At 39.1% G+C, this 20,637-nt stretch overlaps 1 protein-coding gene across 11 annotated transcripts in view; it reads right to left on the reverse strand.

The window, feature by feature from the left end:
* Nucleotides 1-3,365: 3,365 nt before the first annotated feature.
* LOC135550935 (disks large homolog 2) overlaps nucleotides 3,366-20,637 on the reverse strand; it is a 291,390-nt gene continuing 274,118 nt past the window's right edge. For 6 of the 11 annotated variants that reach the window (XM_064982190.1, XM_064982191.1, XM_064982188.1 and 3 more), the window contains 7 exons: nucleotides 16,121-16,220; nucleotides 11,463-11,513; nucleotides 10,953-11,054; nucleotides 6,544-6,716; nucleotides 4,777-4,889; nucleotides 4,323-4,414; nucleotides 3,366-3,760 (listed from right to left, as the gene is read on the reverse strand). In XM_064982190.1, the coding sequence (XP_064838262.1) occupies nucleotides 3,654-3,760; nucleotides 4,323-4,414; nucleotides 4,777-4,889; nucleotides 6,544-6,716; nucleotides 10,953-11,054; nucleotides 11,463-11,513; nucleotides 16,121-16,220 (738 nt within the window). In that variant the 3' untranslated portion in view covers nucleotides 3,366-3,653. Of the gene's footprint in view, nucleotides 3,761-4,322; nucleotides 4,415-4,776; nucleotides 4,890-6,543; nucleotides 6,717-10,952; nucleotides 11,055-11,462; nucleotides 11,514-15,570; nucleotides 15,617-16,120; nucleotides 16,221-20,637 lie in introns of those variants that run through there. The other 5 variants (XM_064982189.1, XM_064982198.1, XM_064982192.1 and 2 more) reach the window with 4 other exon arrangements.

A 20,637-nucleotide genomic window follows, 5' to 3' on the forward strand; every position in this document is an offset into this window, starting at 1 on the left:
AAGAGTGTCTGAGTGGGCTCATGTGGAGATGGCAAAAGAGATATTGGGGGTAACAGATGTTACTGTTGAAATGGTTGTTGACATCCTGAACAATCCTAAGGCTGGAGTGTTTCAGCATGATATAGATATAGTTTAATAGGGTTGGGGAGGGGTTTTGGGGGAGGGTGTGGTAAAAGTTAGTAGGGATTTATTTTGTTTTAGTTAATTTTTTCATGGTAGTACAGAATTGGGAAGATCATGATTGATCGTACATCGTCCAGCACAGTAGGTGGCGGCATGCACTTAAACGATTGTTTGAGGACCCCCATTATATCATAGAAGAAGAGATTCTATTATATCATAGAAAGTGGACCCCCAATATATCATAGAAGCAGGGGTTTCTCCAATAGAGCTCTATTTTTATGGAATGGTCTGCCTACCCATGTGAGAGACGCAGACTCGGTCTCAACCTTTAAGTCTTTATTGAAGACTCATCTCTTCAGTTGGTCCTATGATTGAGTGTAGTCTGGCCCAAGAGTGTGAAGGTGAATGGAAAGGCACTGGAGAAGCGAACCGCCCTTGCTGTCTCTGCTTGGCTGGTTCCCCTCTCGCCACTGTGATTCTCTGTCTCTAAACACTATTACAGGGGCTGAGTCACTGGCTTACAGTTGCTCTTCCATGCCGTCCCGAGGAGAGGTGCGTCACTTGAGTGGGTTGAGTCACTGACGTGATCTCCCTGTCTGGGTTGGCGCCACCCTTGGGTTGTGCCGTGGCGGTGACCTTTGTGGGCTATACTCGGCCTTGTCTCAGGATGGTAAATTGGTGGTTGAAGATATCCCTCTAATGGTGTGGGGGCTGTGCTTTGGCAGTGGGTGGGGTTATATCCTGCCTGGTTGGCCCTGTCCGGGGGTATCGTCGGATGGGGCCACAGTGTCTCCCGATCCCTCCTGTCTCAGTCTCTAGTATTTATGCTGCAGTAGTTTGTGTCGGGGGGCTAGGGTCAGTCTCTTATATCTGGAGTATTTCTCCTGTCTTATCCGGTGTCCTGTGTGAATTTAAGTATTCTCTTTCTAATTCTCTCTTTCTTTCTTTCTCTTTCTTTCTTTTTCTCAGAGGACCTGAGCCCTAGGACCATGCCTCAGAACTACCTGGCCTGATGACTCCTCGCTGTCCCCAGTACACCTGGCCATGCTGCTGCTCCAATTTCAACTGTTCTGCCTGCGGCAATGGAACCCTGACCTGTTCACCGGACGTGCTAACTGTCCCGTACCTGGTATTTTCAACTCTCTAGAGACAGCAGGAGCGGTAGAGATACTCTGAATGATCGGCTATGAAAAGCCAACTGACATTTACTCCTGAGGTGCTGACCTGTTGCACCCTCAACAACCACTGTGATTATTATTATTTGAACCTGCTGGTTATCTATGAACATTTGAACATCTTGGCCATGTACTGTTATAATCTCCACCCGGCACAGCCAGAAGAGGACTGGCCACCCCTCATAGCCTGGGTCCTCTCTAGGTTTCTTCCTGGGTTCTGGCCTTTCTAGGGAGTTTTTCCTAGCCATCGTGCTTCTACATCTGCATTGCTTGCTGTTTGGGGTTTTAGGCTGGGTTTCTGTACAGCACTTTGTGACATCAGCTGATGTATGAAGGGCTTTATAAATACATTTGATTTGATATTCATCAATGATAGCCTGGTGGAGCCAACCCATAGAGTGATTACGCCCTCTGCTGGCGAGGAGACATCAATATATACAATCATTAGTATATTCATGTTGGCTTCACTGACATGTAGGCCTTTAACATGTTATAGGATATGCATTACAATAATCATCCATCACGTGAGAAACTATGGTTAAAGTGCACTTTTGCATGGTGCCACCTTGGAGCGATGACAATAACAATATCCTACAGGACTTCTATTTGACAAATCCGTAAGGCTCTTTGTTTTTTTACAACATATGATGAACTTACAACATGGACCTCTTATCTTTTTTTCCTTAAAAGCACATGGATATGTGTGAAACAGATATACAAAAACGTGGGATTTTGTAATATATTCGAAAACTTAAATGTTGTCTAATGTTAGTAGTAGCTAGTAGCCTTGTCAATGATGCATCAATGCAATATTGGCACAAGATATTTTAGTCTTTTAAGATCTTTAATAGGCTGATGTGTCTAGGCTTGGTAATGGCAAAAGCTGACAGTTAAGAAAATTCTAAAGCCCTTAGAAGTCCTCTCCACCTCTCCTAAATTAAGAGCTTTGTTAGAGGCATATTGTCATTTCAGCGTTCACTAAATAAAATAAGATTGATTGATAAACGTAAGACTGGTAAGAAATCATAAAATAATCCTTTTAATTTACTTTAATTGTATCCGATATACAAGACTATAGTTCTTTAAATAATTGAACGGACACAGGAGCTTCCATTCATCAAAATCCCCAAATGTGTTTCATGAATGGAAAAAAAAGTAACAAAGCACATTGCATTTGGTTATAGGCCTACTGTAATTCATTATGATACTTACTTTTCATTTGTGAAATTTCACTTCAGACACTTTCCAGATGCTGCACTCGGCCACTGGGAATTCAAATGTTGGGAAGTCTGTGGCAAACGTGCGCAAAGTGAGAATTTGGGAATTACTTTCAGAAAATGTATTACACTTATGGGAAAAATTACAGAATTCTGATAAGAATTGCTCCTAAGTGGCAAAGTTATCATTAGACTGCTTTGTGAATATACGGATTAAGACTTTAGGCTCACCACAGTGCATTACTTACTATCAGTCCTCAAAGGACTTGGGACCTGTAGTTTTCCATTTACTCTCAAATAACAACCCCATCATCTCTAAATCTACCACACACTATGTTAAACAATTAAGATCAGATGATTTATTCGTTTTTTAATCAAAGTTATATATCTTCATAATAAATACTTTGTGCTGTTGTGCCCTCTATCAATATAAATAGCAAAATATAATGTCACATTTCCTACACCTAAATGTAGATGTCCCCCTTAATTCTTCATTCTAATCAAAGCATCTTAACAATAATTGTATTTTTTAAGAAATAATCTGCACAACAACAAAAAACAATACAGTTGAGAATTCTTATTCAAAGAAAACATTTTCAAACAAATCTGAATTCACAAAATAATAAAAAAGAAGAAGAAGAACGTAAAAATAGGCGGATTACGATGAACTGTGTCCAAGGGCCATAGATGCTAAAGTCACACAAAATGTCAACTACTGATGTGAGGTGAATGTCAGGGGACACAGTGCTAGCTGTTGTGTGGAGAGAAGCAAAAGAAGCTGATATTATTTCCTTCCCCTCCTTCATTGGCGTGGCGATCTTCGAATATTCATTTGAAATTCCACGCAGTGTCGACGTGAACACATGCCCTTGTTTATTAAATTTCCTTAGCATTTTTAAAAATAAAAACATGAAATATACAAACAGTCAATTGTTATAGGCCAAAAATGTGTCTTAAACGTTGTGGTGTACATTCAGGAACATTCATATTGAACGTGGAAAAAAAAGAAACTATAAGAAAAAAATCAGTTTAATTGGCTATAATTATGAACAATATAAATTACCATTACAGTTGAACATATGTTACAAAGTATGTTGTGAATCTAGCAGTCCAATATCCCTGCCAAAGTGGTGTGTTCTCATAATTTCTCTTTTGATGGGATCCAGATGTAGGGTCCTGAATGCTCCTCTATCACCATTTTGCAGTGGTTATAAATGTCTTCTAAGGTGTCACCTTGAACAAGGGCTGCAAAACAAGGGGATACATTTAGTACAGGCAGATCTAACCATTTATAAATTATTTCCTAATAGAAGGAAATCTTTTTTTGTCATGTACATACTGTTTGTGATGATAATAAATTGCACCCATAGAACACATTGTGGTCACACAGGTTAAGGTGGAAAAAGTCACTGCAAAAGATTAAAACATTCTGCAAACACCTGCTCTTTTGGTTTTTACTGCCGTGGCTTAGTTCTAATAGTTCTTAACCATACAGCAAATGAGGGTGTAATTTGTCACCATAAAAGGTGAATGAAGGGCATTATCCAGGCAGGCTTGTAATGCTCATTCACATATGCAGAATTACAGTAGGGATCTGTTTAATCATTGAAATGATGAACATCAATAATGTTCATAATTCCCATCTAATTGTAGTATCTCCATGTGGGCCAATTTCTTTTTAATCCACAGAGGCTTGAGAAATGAGGCCCCAGGACTGTATACATTAACAAGGGTTGAGACTACAACTTTCACATCTCTTTTGTCTAAAATGAGGAACATTGTGCATCTTTACTCATGGATACTGTACCTGTGAAAAACTCGCCAAACTCCTGCTCCAACTTCATGGCCCGGTCAAATGTCTTCCTGGCCTGCTCTTCTGTTAATCTCTTATTCATCTCCCTGGGAACAAAGGTTTGTTGTGAGGCATCAGAGACCCTGGGGCAGTTTCCCAGACACAGATTATGCCTAGTCCTGGACTAAAAAGCAAGCTCAATCTATGTCTGGGAAATCAGTCCCAAAGGTTCTAATCTCTGCAACTACATTTCCACATGTATGGACTATGAATTACGTTCATTAGGTTAATGTGGTATTTGTCAATTCAACTCCCATTTCCACTTAATTGCCTGATTTACCCCCTCCCCATTTAAAAATATATTCTGCACTCGATTTAATGATGACAGCTCCTTCTCCTGTATTGGATATCCGTAATAAACACATCTGCTATGTAATATTTTCATGAGTTAGGATATGAGAGAACTCACATTAATGAATCAATGGACCTAGGCTTTATAAAGATGGCAATGGGGTAGAGTTGTGCTACTTGTAGTCGTTTTATGGCATTCCCTGACACGTCCAGTATGCAATGTTTACCCTGCTGACAGAGGAAAGAGACAGTTTATACACGTACATACTCTATACAGTATACACTGAGTGTACAAACATTAAGAACACCTTCCTAATATTGAGTTGCATCCCCTTTTGCCCTCAGAACAGCTCCCTTTATCTACACTGATTTGAAGAGTAGCTGCAACTTTTGCAACAGCGAATGGGGATCCTAATAAAATACCAAATACCAAATTTGTCAGGACAAGGTGTCGAAAGCATTCCATAGGGATATTGGCCCATGTTGACTCCAATGCTTCCCACAGATGTGTAAAGTTGGCTGGATGTCCTTTGGGTGGTGGCCTATTCTTGATACACACGGGAAATTTTGAGTGTGAAAAACCCAGCAGCGTTGCAGTTCTTGACACAAACCGGTGCGCCTACAGTTCAAAGGACACTTACATATTTTGTCATGCCCATTCACCTTCTGTATGGTACAAACACAATCCCCGTCTCAACTGTCTCAAGGCTTAAACATCCTTCTTTAACCTGTCCCCTCCCCTTTATCTACACTGATTTGAAGTGGATTTAACCAGTGACATCAATAAGGGATCATAGCTTTCACCTGGATTCACCTGGTCATTCTATGTCATGGAAAGTGCAGGTAACCTTAATGTTTTGTACACAAAGTGTATATCATTGAATTTACATAATGTCCTTGATTGAGTCAAATAACTGTTTCTGACATAATACTTTATTAGAAGAGGTATTTAACACATACAAAGGAATAGATATGTTTGGAGACCATGGTTGTCCTTTAAGTTATTTGTCCAATAAGACCCACATTTTAAAATTCTGAAATTGGTCTAATAAAATAAACATTTTGGTATGATCTTTTTGTGTGGTTACATCACACATAAAAACACATTTTGTCTGGATTAAATATAGATCAGCACAATGCTACAACCACAGATTTTAATGGAACCTGAATAGTGTTAAATATGGAAGTGTATTTTCGACCAGCAGAACATTTTTGTTAGTTAATGTATAGGGGTCGATATGTATTAAGGTAGTAGTAGAGTTAAGGTTAGGTTAAGGAATTAGGTTAGATATAGTTTCAGTGGGGCCTCCTGAGTGACTCAGCGGTCTAAGGCACTGCAACGCTGACCCCGGTAGCCAGTTGAACAGTGTTTCCTCCGACACATTGGTGCGGCTGGCAAATGGGTTAAGCTGGCGGGTGTAAAGGAGCGCAGTTAGGTGAGTCATGTTTCGAAGGACGCGCGACTCCACCTTCGCCTCTCCTGAGCCCGTTGGGGAGTTCCAGCGATGAGACAAGATCGTAAAATACAACAACAAAATGTTTCAGTGAAGTTAATTAAGGAAATGGTTATTCCTTGATCACACTAATAGCACTTTTGCGCAAAAGTTCAACAATCACCTTCTGCTACCATTTCTGTCAAGCCGTCGACGCATACAGTTTGACGCATACGTTTAATAAATCCAATTTGTGCACCAAACAGAACATTTCCATTGGAAATTAATGTACTTCTGTTGTACCAAAATGCAATAACATTGTCGATGTGATCGAGGCATAAGCCATAAAAGTTAACATTGGATTAGCGCACCGCCGCCAGCCACCGTTATTTTTCTGCCTGTTGAAAACACAGTGCCTAAATACAGTATATCTCAATGACAGTGACACTCACCCTCTCCGCCACATATTTGACCGACTGAACACTGGTTCCATATAGATTGTCGTTGTACTGGCCCGCCTCAATGAACTTGTGCTCTTGGATGTCCTGCTCCATCTGCTCTCTGGACATTACAAAATGGTAGTCCCGCCCATCGACCTCGTAGTCCCTCCTCGACCGAGTGGTATCTTTGATGCAAGAGGAGAAGACAATAAGCTAAAATAATACAGAAAGTACAATGTAATGGGAGGAAACTGTTTAACTGAATGTGCAACTTTTTGATAAGCGAGTAATAGAGGGGGCAGCGTATAGTGATCGGTTTAACAATTTAGAAGTATCTCAGAAGGCACTACATCCCACACTTCGAACACAACGATAAGAGTCCTTGCACAAAATAGTACGCAGCATCATCTGGATATGTGTGCAACAAAAGTTCAACATTCACCTTCTGCTACCATTTCTGTTAAGCCGTCTACACATACAGTTTGACGCATACGTTCAATAAATTCAAAGGATGCACCACACAGAACACACTGCAACCGCCTCTGTAACGCAATGCTGCAAGTCAAATGCAGCGTTTCATTGGAAATTAATGTAATTCTGTCGTACCAAAATGCAATGACGCTGTGGGTGTGATCGAAGCGTAGTACCTTTTATTTATATTATAGTTACATAGGCAGGTACAGTGTGACTACAGTATAGATACTGTACATAAACACAACTATTATACCTGTTTGTGTAAACAAACTAATTAATTATGCACTGAAAATGTTTCAAAATACCATGATCGTGTTTTGAAAGCATAAAAAGTAGTGCACCTAAGCTAAGATCTGGTGTTTGCAGGGTGATTTGAATGTAAACCCAGTCTAACTGTTAATGATACTGTAAATGTGCATTTTGTTCAATCTGACCTTTGGTTTATGTGTTACGGTAAATGTGCATTTTGTTCAATCTGACCTTTGGTATATGTGTTACGGTAAATGTGTAAAATAGGGAAGTCTAGCGATTCCACTGGAAATCTATAGATTCTCCATCACACTGTTAAAAAATGTGTAGATTTAATAGTAAGGGAAATTTCCCAATTCCCCACAATGAATCTGTACATCTCCTGGTAACTATGTGTAGAGAGGCATTTGGAGTATTTTTAAAATGTCAATACTGCAATTTCTACTCTAAGTCCATTTTCAATCTACTACTTACAACAGTGTGGAACATATTCTACTTCCTTTCACTACATTGTATTAACCAATAACTTAGTTACACTACATTCTGTATACAGCAACTAAGGGGCTCACTTACCTGGCTGCCCTGAACAGTTAGCCGCTTTACATGGTTTACAAAATAGATGGAATAAAAAGATAAATCAATTAAAACAAACCAAATCAAAACAATGGCGATCAAAATAAAAATATGACATCAAGTAGACAGTGGTGTGGACAGTTCTTTGAAATATACAATAGTATGAAATACTATCATTATACTGAAAAACTGTATTTAAAAAGGTCATATAACTCAAACAATTGTTTGTAAATATTCCTCATTAAAAACTGGGTGGTTTGAGCCCTGAATGCTGATTGGCTGACAGCCATGGTATATCAGACCGTATACTACGGGTATGACAAAACATTTATTTTTACTGCTCTAATTACGTTGATAACCAGTTTATAATAGCATTAAGGCATGTCGGAGGTTTGTGGTATATGACCAATATACCACAGCTAAGGTTCTGTGTCCAGGCACTCCACGATGTGTTGTGCCTAAGAACAACCCTTAGTTGTAGTATATTGGCCATATACCACACCCCCTCGTGCCTTATTGTTTAATTATACCATGGAATTGTTGAATACTCCTTTCTGATTGGCTTGAAGGGCATTATAGAGCTACTCTAGTGGATGTTGAACACATTTCTACCAGCAAATGAACACATTTCTAGTGGCAAATGTATTCAATTATAGCCATGGTATAAAAGGGATAATCAACTTGAAGCTCTGTGCGATCTCTGGAAAATAATGCAACTCTGTGGAAGGTCAGTTCCACGACGTGCTACACACTTCCACGTTGTTCATTATTTTCCATAGAATGCATAGCCCCTCGTTGATTATTTCTTACTTAGTCAACTTTTAATACTGTCCCAAAAATCCAAGTTTTCAAAATTATTTTCATTACATTACGTTCAGTCTCCTGATTACCAAAATCAAACAGGAGCAAAAACTCTCATAAGGATCCAAAACTTTTTCAGGAATGAATCATAGGCCTGCTATTAGGACCGCTATATGAGGCTTGAATGTGCAAAATAATTGGATTGTGAGACCATACTAATGGCGTACCAATGAGAAATGTATGAAAAATGGTTTTAGAGTAAAATGCCAGAAGCACTCTACTGTCCATGAACCTTTGAACTTAGTAGTATGGTCACACTACTATACATAAACAGTATCTGGTCTACAGCCAAAACTCCAAATCCTGTTGTCTGTAAAACGAATTCCACATGTATTTGGATTTGTTCCCATAGCTTTTATTGGATTTTGCCTTTCTCAGTTGGCCATAAAAAATAAAAATAAACTTTCATTGATTATTACCTAGCTGTGGCTAAAGTTAGCTGAAGTTCATAGTAATTTCTTCAAGAAAAACCGAACCTTGGATTACAGTTTCTCCTGGCCTATAGACTACTTTCAGCATGAGACTTAACGTCAAATTCTAAAATCCTGAACTTCCCCTTTAATGGTTCAATAGAATTGCACATGTGAATAGCAGGGTATAATAACAACCTACATTATTATTGTCATCAAGAAATCATCTCTGGATAATTTAACCAAGTATGTATAATACAAATCAAAGAACCCAACAAAACATGTAAGGGGGGGAACATTAATAGCTTTTTGGTGAGAAATGAGGAAAAATAATGAATCAAACACCATAACAACATAGCAAATGAAGATGGGTATAAAATAAAACTACAATGGTATATTGGCAGCACGGTGGAATTTATTAGGGAGAGCTAATCACAAGGGCACATGATCACACAATGTATTCTTGATGCAGCAACTGTGTCCACCCTGAGACAGCCTGGTAGACTGGGGCCATATGTATCAAGCGTCTCAGAGTATAAGTGCTGATCCAGGATCATGGGCCAGATTCACAAAACACTACTTAGTTTGTAAGTGCAATTCCTCAAAATGTTCTTCGGAATTCATAGTTTTCTGAAGAACTTCGTAAATATCTTTCCTAAAAACTATCTTCTTATGTGGCATTGACATTAGCGACGTGCTTGAAACCAATAAATAAGCTTATGTGACAGGGATGATAGGATTTGGCCCACTATAATAAAGTTCTAATATTTCCATTTTATTACATTTATTCATCTGCTTTATGTCTTGAGAATGTTTGTTGTTGTTGTTGGCTCGCGAACCCTTTATACACAAAAACAAACGTTATTATTCACACATTATAGCCATCAGACTAGCTACTGTATATCAACACAAAAATGGATAACCAAGGAAAGTGCAAAAACAAGAGCTTGAAGTGATGGTGGAGGAAATAGCAGCCAGGAAAAGGTTGCTGTTGGGGAGACTCGATAACTAAAGGGTCATTGCAGAGACCAAAAGAGAGGATGGGCGAGAGTGCCCAAGTCTGTCTTCACCGTCGGGGGTATAGCAAGGGACAGTAGTCCGACATCAAGTCGGCTGCTAAGAAGGGAGTTGAGAGAAGCAGGGATTTGAAGAAGACTGGATGGGGGGAGGGGTATCAACCATTCATGTGGACCAGCTGGAGGAGAAGGTTTTGTCCATGATAGGAGAGGCAGTGGTAGAGGGACTGCGTGACCGGTAAGAGCTAACGCATAACAACATTAGCCAACATAGTTAACAACATTAACGTTAGCTAAGTTAGCCATGTTCTTCTTTGCAAATTAACAAGCTAACGCTAGCTATTTAATACTTCTAGAATATTGTTAATTATTATTGTTAATTTAAATGTCCGGTAGCCAACTGTGTCTGTGGCAGTGGCGCAAGAAAACATACATGGTTACAAAAGTATCCAGTTGTCACAAGACAAGGGTTTAGCTGTCCTAAAGTTGAGTACATTTTCAAGAAGATCCTAAAACATTATTTTCAAGAATCCCATTTCTTCTTAACTCTTTTCATAGGAAGAAACATAGGAAAAAACGTATGAACATTTCCAATAACTTTATTGAGGAATAGCAACTTTGCTTAACTTTCTTCATAAGTCTATACTTAAGGTGAAAATGGCAGTTAAGAAGAAATGTATTCCAAAGAAGGTTTTGTGAATCTGGGCCCAGGTTCACCCTGTCCATGAAATCTTATCAATTTTGACCTGAGGCAAAACTGATCCAAAATCAGCGCTCCTAATCTGAGAAGCGTTATACATACGGCCACTGATCTCCTTGTGATGGTAGAGGGACTTACGTGGCACGCAGGAGCCAAATTTGTCAGGAAATTCGGATATCAGGTCGTCGTTGATTCTGTCTTTCATTGGTCCAAGGATTATGACGGGTCTGGCGTAATTAACTGTAAGATAAAATGTGTCAATCAACTCACTTACAGACATAATAGGTTATAACTGTGCATTGAGCATTAGTCTCCACAGTAAATGTGGGCAAGCAATTTCACTACAACAACCACGCTATATCTGAGCAAGCCAATGCGTATTCGTGCCAGAGAGGTTTTGATGTCTAGAGACTCAACCAGCGATTACTTCCTGTAAATAACTAGTACGGAAGAACTTTCCAGAATCTTCCTCGCAGGAGTTACAGGAAGTAATCAATTGTTTAGTCTCATTTTTAAAACCTCTGTGGTGCTTGTACACACTGGCGTGCATAGATATATACATGACAATGTGCAAGCAGCTAATGTTTCACTGACTGAAATAGTGCATTATCAAGGACCACTCTGATAAAAGACTGGAAGAGGACTCACTCTCTTGCCGAATGACAGGCTCATAGGAGAGAATCATGTCCTCTTGACTCCCTGGTGACATAAAACAGTTACTAAAATAGTTACTATAAAACAGAAAAGTTACTAAAACGGACATTACATGCATGTTCATGCTTATTCTCTTGACCAAGTGTCCCAAGACAGGAGGAATGTCAATCTGGATGAATAAAGAAGTGATTAGAAGCATTCAATGAAAACGCTCAATGTAAATTGTGCCATACAAAAAAAGGAATGAGACTGATTGTGGACAAAGAGTGGTGACACAACACCCAACAGAAGGCAAGAACGTTTATACTGCTTTCAAAGTGAATTGTGACTGTCTAGTGCACTATGCAAACATCCTTTTCAAGTATCCGTATAATCCCAAACAAACACAAACACAAACACTGAGGTTATTTTCTCTCGCCTGCAGTAATGACCAGTGGATGCGTTTTCATTTAGAGCTTGGGTTGGGAAATGTGTCAAGTTATATTGCTTCATTGTACTATTTGGTCGATACATTTGAATATTATGAGGGCAAATCATTTTCTCTAGTCAAAAGATTGTCAATATAGGCCTAATCTATTTTAGGTAATGACTGTAGCTCTCGGGAGGATGATCACGTTGTGTGCTTGTCTCAAAACCTTCCCATTCCCTTTGCCAGGATTCATTTAACCTTCTACTATAACACAATATTTGTCCTGCTTTAGTTTTAACGCTCAGCATAACACATATAAAATCTATATGAACCTTGCAACTCACAGAAAAGGTACAGCTGTATCTAATTGGTTCTGCTTTTAGAGTGCATGCTAAGTAGATTTGTATTTTATAGATTTTGTTACTCCAGATACAAACAACAATTTACGGACGCACACAAATAATGGCTACATCTCATCTAGCCAGACCAGCATGTTCACACCCCCATCCCTAGTGGCTGCATTATGGTTTGCCACTTGGCCTTGAATTGTACCAATTTGTTTTTCCTCGGTCGCCCATACAATTTCAATAATAAATCATTAGATTTTTCCATTGTGTTAATGATGGCGGATTGATTGATTTCCACATTTTTTGTACAAGTTGGTTAGTATTAGTTGATTGGTTAGTACAAGTTGATTGGTTAGTATAAGTTGATTGGTTAGTATAAGTTGATTGGTTAGTATTAGTTGATTGGTTAGTATTAGTTGATTGGTTAGTATAAGTTGATTGGTTAGTATAAGTTGATTGGTTAGTATTAGTTGATTGGTTAGTATTAGTTGATTGGTTAGTATAAGTTGATTGGTTAGTATTAGTTGATTGGTTAGTATTAGTTGATTGGTTAGTATAAGTTGATTGGTTAGTATAAGTTGATTGGTTAGTATTAGTTGATTGGTTAGTATAAGTTGATTGGTTAGTATAAGTTGATTGGTTAGTATGTGCAAGAAAGTACCAACATGATTTTATTCTGCAACTATTTGTATTCTGATCCAAGGATAGGGATCAAACACAGCAAGATAATAGTTTTATAAAAAAAGAGGAGAAAGCTAACATTACAATAGATGGGTGTCCATTAATGTTGCAGTAAAATAAAACCTGTAACCCTTTACACTCATGGGATTTGGCCTATATGGATAGGGCTACATTTAAATGTTTCTTACATAATTCCATATGAAAAGCTTATGCATAACCATGGTAGCAATGGAAAAGTAACAGTTTGAAGATAACAGGAAAATGTGTGCACAGTTCCTCAGCAATTTCAATACACTTATGACTCAAAGAATCTTCAACTCTAAGGTACTTTTCTGAGCTCTCCTAGCTGTGAAATTGAGGAACTAGAGCAAGCAGACTTGTAGTTGTAGTTATTTCATCCCCATCACACAACTACTGTTGTTGTTTACGTAATCTAAAAACAGTCCATTTTATAATTCACAATCTCAGTCAAGTGGGCTTGTTCTATTACCAACATGACTAGCTAAGTTATAAGTTAGGCTTTCAGAAGGTAATTCAGAAAAACAGATTGTAATTTTGGTCCGCATAGAAAGGAGTCATGAGTGCATTCAAGTGCGTGTGCCACAGCCAATGTTCTTCTCAATAAACAAACAGGCTCATTCTGTTCAGAAAAACCAGGTGATGATGCCATGTCATCTTGTAACTGTACATCAAACATAGTGATCATAAACATTGACACTGTATATGACATGAGATTTAGAATCTGGAAATGTGAAGTACACATTTGGACTCACGGTGGTTGGCTTGCTTGTATGACATCAAAGCGGTATTTATTATAATCCTCAATGTCTCACCTTTCAAAATACATTTGAGTCATCTTAATTTACAGCATTTTCCTCACTCAACAAAACATTTTCAAATGTTGCCCAATTAGCGGGAGGGATGGGAGCAACTTCTTGTTGCGCTGTGCTCAAGTTCAGAACAGCTGTCAGTCAAAACCCATACAGCCTTGTGAAGCACAGAGCCAGAGCTCTGATGTCATGTATAGCATATTACTGTACAGCCACCACGTTCCAATTTAGGCGCTTATTAGCAGGGGTTGGGACCGGTTCAGGGAACAGAACCGAAACCTTATGTTTTTTGGGGGGGGAAAGAAACGGAACCGGGAACGAAAGTGATCCATACTGTTCCGGGAACTGAACCGTTATTTTAAAAGGATAGGAACCGGATAATAATGTTATTTTACGTTCCAGGCATTTTTATTCTAGTCCCACAAAAAAAACACAACAAAGCGCCTATGCAAAGCCCTCACTCTATCACTTATAAATATATTATAGTGTCTGCCTGCATGCTGAAAAAAATCGTTGCCAGTGTGTGTGTGCGTGTTTAGGCTTTTAGGCTACCTGCCCCTCCACCTCAGAAACATAGGCTACTGTACTGACGTTTTAATGAAATAGCTAAAGAAGAATGGATTAAGTTTTTCAATGCTATGTAGGTAAGGATACTATAGTCCTAGTTATCATATGGATTTATTAACTACAAAAAGCTAAGACGTGTTTTTAATTCAGGTGCCGCTCTGCACACACAAGCTTGTTAGCTAGCTAGCTCAAAGGACATTCAAAGTTCCTCCATAGAAACCACCCCTCTTAGGTATAATTCTGTGGACCTAATTCAGATAATGCATGTCACAACAAGATGCCCAGAGCTTTAAGCCTCTTCTTCAACCCTCACTCGCTCTCTCCCCACCTGACAAATTTCAGTCGCATCTTGCGCCATAGGCCACACTTGTCTTTCCATCACGCATGTGAACAACTAGCTTGCCTGCTGTATTCGCACTGATTGGTGAAGTAATTTAATGAGCTAAATGTAAAAAAACGCTGATTTACAGGTTAAAAAAGGAACAGAACGGAACGATATAAACCGGTACTTTTTGGGGATTTGAACAGGTTCAGAATTTTATTTTGCTGGTTGGAACAGTGAAAGAGAACAAAAAAAATGTGGTTCTGTTCATACTTTTGGTTCCAACCCCTGCTTATTAGTGCCCAAATATGCCATTTTGAAACAGTATATGGGTACGAGTGTAAAGGGTTAAGAGACTACCGTAGCTAGCAAGACATGGGAGGAAAGAGCACTTTTCCCTTTCACTTTGCACCTCATATTTTCATGGGATTCAACAATACATCAAAATAGAGGAAGATCATGGATCCTAGATTACAGAGGACATTAAAAATGTACTATGTGAAATCATTTAAAGGCACAAATATACACAGCATTGACAGTACGAACACCTCAGCATGCTGGCCTAAAAATAGGTGATCACATTCAGCTGCCCAAGAGTACATCCAAACAGCTGTGTCTGTTATAGAAAGAGACAATGAACATACTAGTTACATGATAAAAACACAAAATGTATTTCCAGACAACTCAAACACTTTTTTTATGTCTTTCTTTTTTTGTGATTTGCAAACAATGTCAGAGTTAGGATGGGAGGTGACAGAAATCAAGACAATCAGGACAAAAACTGAGAGGTCATACTGAAGCATGCAAACAGGCTATCAAAATGAGTCAATAAGGGAACAAAAAAATAAAGAGAGAGGAAACAAACACTAAGTCAAAAGAGAAATGTTTTGGGGGGAGTGGAGTGTTGTTTGACTGTACAGACAGGACCATTCCTCAACCAACTTACTCAGCGTCTTCGTCCCATACCCGTCGTCACCTAATCCTGGGATGTCCTACATGGCCGTCCCAAGAAAGCAAAGACAAGGAGACAGGGCAGAGATAGCCAGAAAGGTGGAAGGAAGAGGTAAGTGGCATTAAAGAGTGGAAGCTGTGAAATCCTGAAAGGCAAGATTAGTTAGCCGAGCTCAGATCATCTGTTCAGACACAAGACGACCAGCCTGAACCGGTCATAACCTGTCATAAACTGTATTTTAAAAATAAAAAAAGTCACATCAGATAATTGGACCACTTTGTGATAGATGATGGCCGGGGTAGTTTTTGAGGAACCACTGGTGACTGCTCAGTGTTGATCCTGATCTGAGCACCCAGACACCATCACTGCACCAGAGCCACCAGAGAGAGAAAAAAGAAAGATAGGAGGGGGACCTCCGTGAAAACCCTATCCCTGCACACGTCTCCACAATTTATATGTCACCTATATGTACCTGTGTCGGTGTGTGTACCTGTGTCAGTGTGTGTACCCGTGTCAGTGTGCGTGTGTGTTCAAGCCTACTTACGTTCTGAATCACTGCCATCCTGCTCACCCAACTCCTTGTTCTTGTAGAATGGGAACTTTCGTGTAAAGATGAAGTTGTTTTTACGCTTGTCATTGAATGACTGTGGAGGAAAGAAAGCATGGGGTGGGGCAAACAGGGAGCTCTAACTGTTGTCATATTCATGCTGACAAACCAACGAGCTGCAATATGTGGGACATGAAGAAATTATGGCGTGGTCACCAGAAATGGACGACAGGACTGACACCACAGTACTGACATTACACTAGATGATTCATCCATCAGAGCAGGGTTGAATTATAACCTAATCATATAAATATGTTGCTTTAGCTAATACTAATTAATCATGACATTTCACAAATATCTCATTTTGTTTGTCTGTTCGATGATAACACTGTCAAAATGACTCAATGTTTGATAGAGAAGAACTACACAGTAATAATTTGCCATCATTTACTTCATGTGCACAATTGCACCCAAAACATTCTCAAACACTTGAAAATAAAACAAAATCAGAGAGCACGTGTCAAACACACAGATAAATGCCGATATGTGGTATGCCATGCAGCAAAGATGTTAACAGGATCATGCTATGACATTAGGAACATGGCTGTGATACAAATGATGTCCAACAATCATGCAGGTTAAAACTTCAGGAGGTGGAAGGATGAGATCCCATGACATGGCTTAAAGAAATCAGGTCATTGTTAACGAAAACTATATATTTAGATAGGCTTGTGAAGATATCAAATCCTAAATTAACAAACATATAAAGAATTATGATACGAAGGGGTCAGATTGATCAAATGTTTTGAGTGTTAAATTACAAACAAACAAAATTAAAGGAGAGAAGTTGTGCATAGCGCTGTTTGAAAAGCTAGGAGGTGGCGTGGAGGAGAAAGAAGGAATTGCAGTTGTGATGTTTATTTGTGACGAATACTCATTTGCATGCATGTGCTTCATAAATCCGATTCTAAAGGTATAATCGTTAAACCAGCAATGATCACCGAAACTGGTTACAATACCAGCCTTAACTACGTACACTTCTGTTCAAAAGTTTAGGGTCACTTAGAAATGTTCTTGTTTTTGAAAGAAAAGCAAACAGTTTTGTCCATTAAAATAACAACAAATTGATCAGAAATACAGTGTAGACATTGTTAATGTTGTAAATGACTATTGTAGCTGGAAACGGCAGATTTTTTGATGGAATATCTACATAGGCCCATTATCAGCAAACATCACTCCTGTGTTCCAATGGCACGTTGTGTTAGCTAATCCAAATGTATCATTTTTAAAGGACAATTGATCATTAGAAAACTATTTTGCAATTATGTTAGCACAGCTGAACTGTTGTTCTGATTAAAGAAGCAATAAAACTGGCCTTCTTTAGACTATTTGAGTTTCTGGAGCATCAGCATTTGTGGGTTTGATTACAGGCTCAAAATGGCCAGAAACAAAGAATAAACTAATCAGTCTATTCTTGTTCTTAAAAATGAAGGCTATTCAATTGGAGAAATTGGCAAGAAACTGAAGATATTGTACAACGCTGTGTACTACTCACTTCACAGAACAGCGCAAACTAGCTCTAACCAGAATACATAGAGTAGTGGGAGGCCCCGGTGCACAACGGAGAAAGAGGACAAGTACATTAGTGACTAGTTTGAGAAACAGATGCTTCACAAGTCCTCAATTGGCAGCTTCATTAAATAGTACCCGCAAAACACCAGTCTTAACATCAACAGTGAAGAGGTGACTCTGGGATGCTGGCCTTCTAGGCAGAGATTTAAAGAAAAAGCCATATCTCAGACTTGCCAATAAAAAGAAAAGATTAAGATGGGCAAAAGAACACAGACACTAGACAGAGGAACTTTGCCGAGAAGGCCAGCATCCTGGAGTCGTCTCTTCACTGTTGACGTTGAGACGGGTCTTTGCGGGTACTATTTAATGGAGCTTCCAATTGAGGACTTGTGAGGCGTCTGTTTCTCAAATTTTATTGGTCACATACACATGTTTAGCAGATGTTATTGCAGGTGTAGTGAAATGTTCATATACTATAGCGACCTTAGTTCAACACCTGGAGACCTAATCAAGAGATGTTAGCCTATTGGGGAGGCTAAAATAGGTATAGTTCAGCTATAATCCAAGGGGAAGTTGTGTCTCTCTTTACTGGAAGCTTATGGACAGTATTTGAGCTATAACCGTGCAAAATGTCAGTACAACTTTTCAATATTTTTGAGAAATGTGAAGAGAGGTATCTGTTAAACATTTAAATACATTTGTATGATCTAACCCTCCAAAACCTTTTGGAACCTGTTTTAAAAAGAGCGCAGCGAATACAACACAACATCTACTCGTTACTTGTAACATAGGCATGCAAAAACACTTAGGAACACGGCCAAATGTTCTGCTGTTATGTCCAAAATGGACGAAGAGTTTGAAGGATGTATGTTGATTTGGCTTCTGCAGAGGTTGGCCCAGGGACCGATATGACATTAAAGGAAAAAATAGCCTCTAATGCTTCACAAAAAAATCTAATTATACAATGTGCAATGTTTATTTAGGGTAAGGGCTGTGAGGTAAAGCTGTCAGGGAGAAGGTGCTGCTGCAGAGATGTGATGTCTTTGCCACACAGGAAGGACATTTACATTTACATTTAAGTCTGCTTATGCAGACTTACAAAGATCTGACATCCAGTGGATGTCTTTGCTCATAAATAATGAAACACAAGGCAGAGAGACCAATATGTGCCATGTAAGGCTAATGTTTATGCTTTAGATGAACATAAATTACTACCACAACTTCTCCTAATGCGAGGGGAAATCTGAGAAACCTGATGTGAAATCTGAAAGCTGCTCTTGATAACGTTACACATCCACATTTCACGTGTATTAAGACAAAAACAAAGGTTTAGAGGTTTAGAAGCTACTTTCTCCACTTCATATCACAAAGGAATGTAATTGATACAGTGCTTTGCGAAAGTATTCGGCCCCCTTGAACTTTGCGACCTTTTGCCACATTTCAGGCTTCAAACATAAAGATATAAAACTGTATTTTTTTGTGAAAAATCAACAACAAGTGGGACACAATCATGAAGTGGAACGACATTTATTGGAAATTTCAAACTTTGTTAACAAATCAAAAACTGAAAAATTGGGCGTGCACAATTATTCAGCCCCTTTACTTTCAGTGCAGCAAACTCTCTCCAGAAGTTCAGTGAGGATCTCTGAATGATCCAATGTTGACCTAAATGACTAATGATGATAAATACAATCCACCTGTGTGTAATCAAGTCTCCGTATAAATGCACCTGCACTGTGATAGTCTCAGAGGTCCGTTAAAAGCGCAGAGAGCATCATGAAGAACAAGGAACACACCAGGCAGGTCCGAGATACTGTTGTGAAGAAGTTTAAAGCCGGATTTGGATACAAAAAGATTTCCCAAGCTTTAAACATCCCAAGGAGCACTGTGCAAGCGATAATATTGAAATGGAAGGAGTATCAGACCACTGCAAATCTACCAAGACCTGGCCGTCCCTCTAAACTTTCAGCTCATAGAGGAGAAGACTGATCAGAGATGCAGCCAAGAGGCCCATGATCACTCTGGATGAACTGCAGAGATCTACAGCTAAGGTGGGAGACTCTGTCCATAGGACAACAATCAGTTGTATATTGCACAAATCTGGCCTTTATGGAAGTGGCAAGAAGAAAGCCATTTCTTAAAGATATCCATAAAAAGTGTTGTTTAAAGTTTGCCACCAGCCACCTGGGAGACACACCAAACATGTGGAAGAAGGTGCTCTGGTCAGATGAAACCAAAATTGAACTTTTTGGCAACAATGCAAAACGTTATGTTTGGCGTAAAAGTAACACAGCTCATCACAATGAACACACCATCCCCACTGTCAAACATGGTGGTGGCAGCATCATGGTTTGGGCCTGCTTTTCTTCAGCAGGGACAGGGAAGACGGTTAAAATTGATGGGAAGATGGATGGAGCCAAATACAGGACCATTCTGGAAGAAAACATGATGGAGTCTGCAAAAGACTTGAGACTGGGACGGAGATTTGTCTTCCAACAAGACAATGATCCAAAACATAAAGCAAAATCTACAATGGAATGGTTCAAAAATAAACATATCCAGGTGTTAGAATGGCCAAGTCAAAGTCCAGACCTGAATCCAATCCAGAATCTGTGGAAAGAACTGAAAACTGCTGTTCACAAATGCTCTCCATCCAACCTCACTGAGCTCGAGCTGTTTTGCAAGGAGGAATGGGAAAAAATTTCAGTCTCTCGATGTGCAAAACTGATAGAGACATACCCCAAGCGACTTACAGCTGTAATCGCAGCAAAAGGTGGCGCTACAAAGTATTAACTTAAGGGGGCTGAATAATTTTGCACGCCCAATTTTTCAGTTTTTGATTTGTTAAAAAAGTTTGAAATATCCAATAAATGTCGTTCCACTTCATGATTGTGTCCCACATGTTGTTGATTCTTCACAAAAAAATACAGTTTTATATCTTT

Source organism: Oncorhynchus masou, chromosome 12 (genome assembly GCF_036934945.1).
Source record: "Oncorhynchus masou masou isolate Uvic2021 chromosome 12, UVic_Omas_1.1, whole genome shotgun sequence".
Lineage (NCBI taxonomy): Eukaryota > Metazoa > Chordata > Actinopteri > Salmoniformes > Salmonidae > Oncorhynchus > Oncorhynchus masou.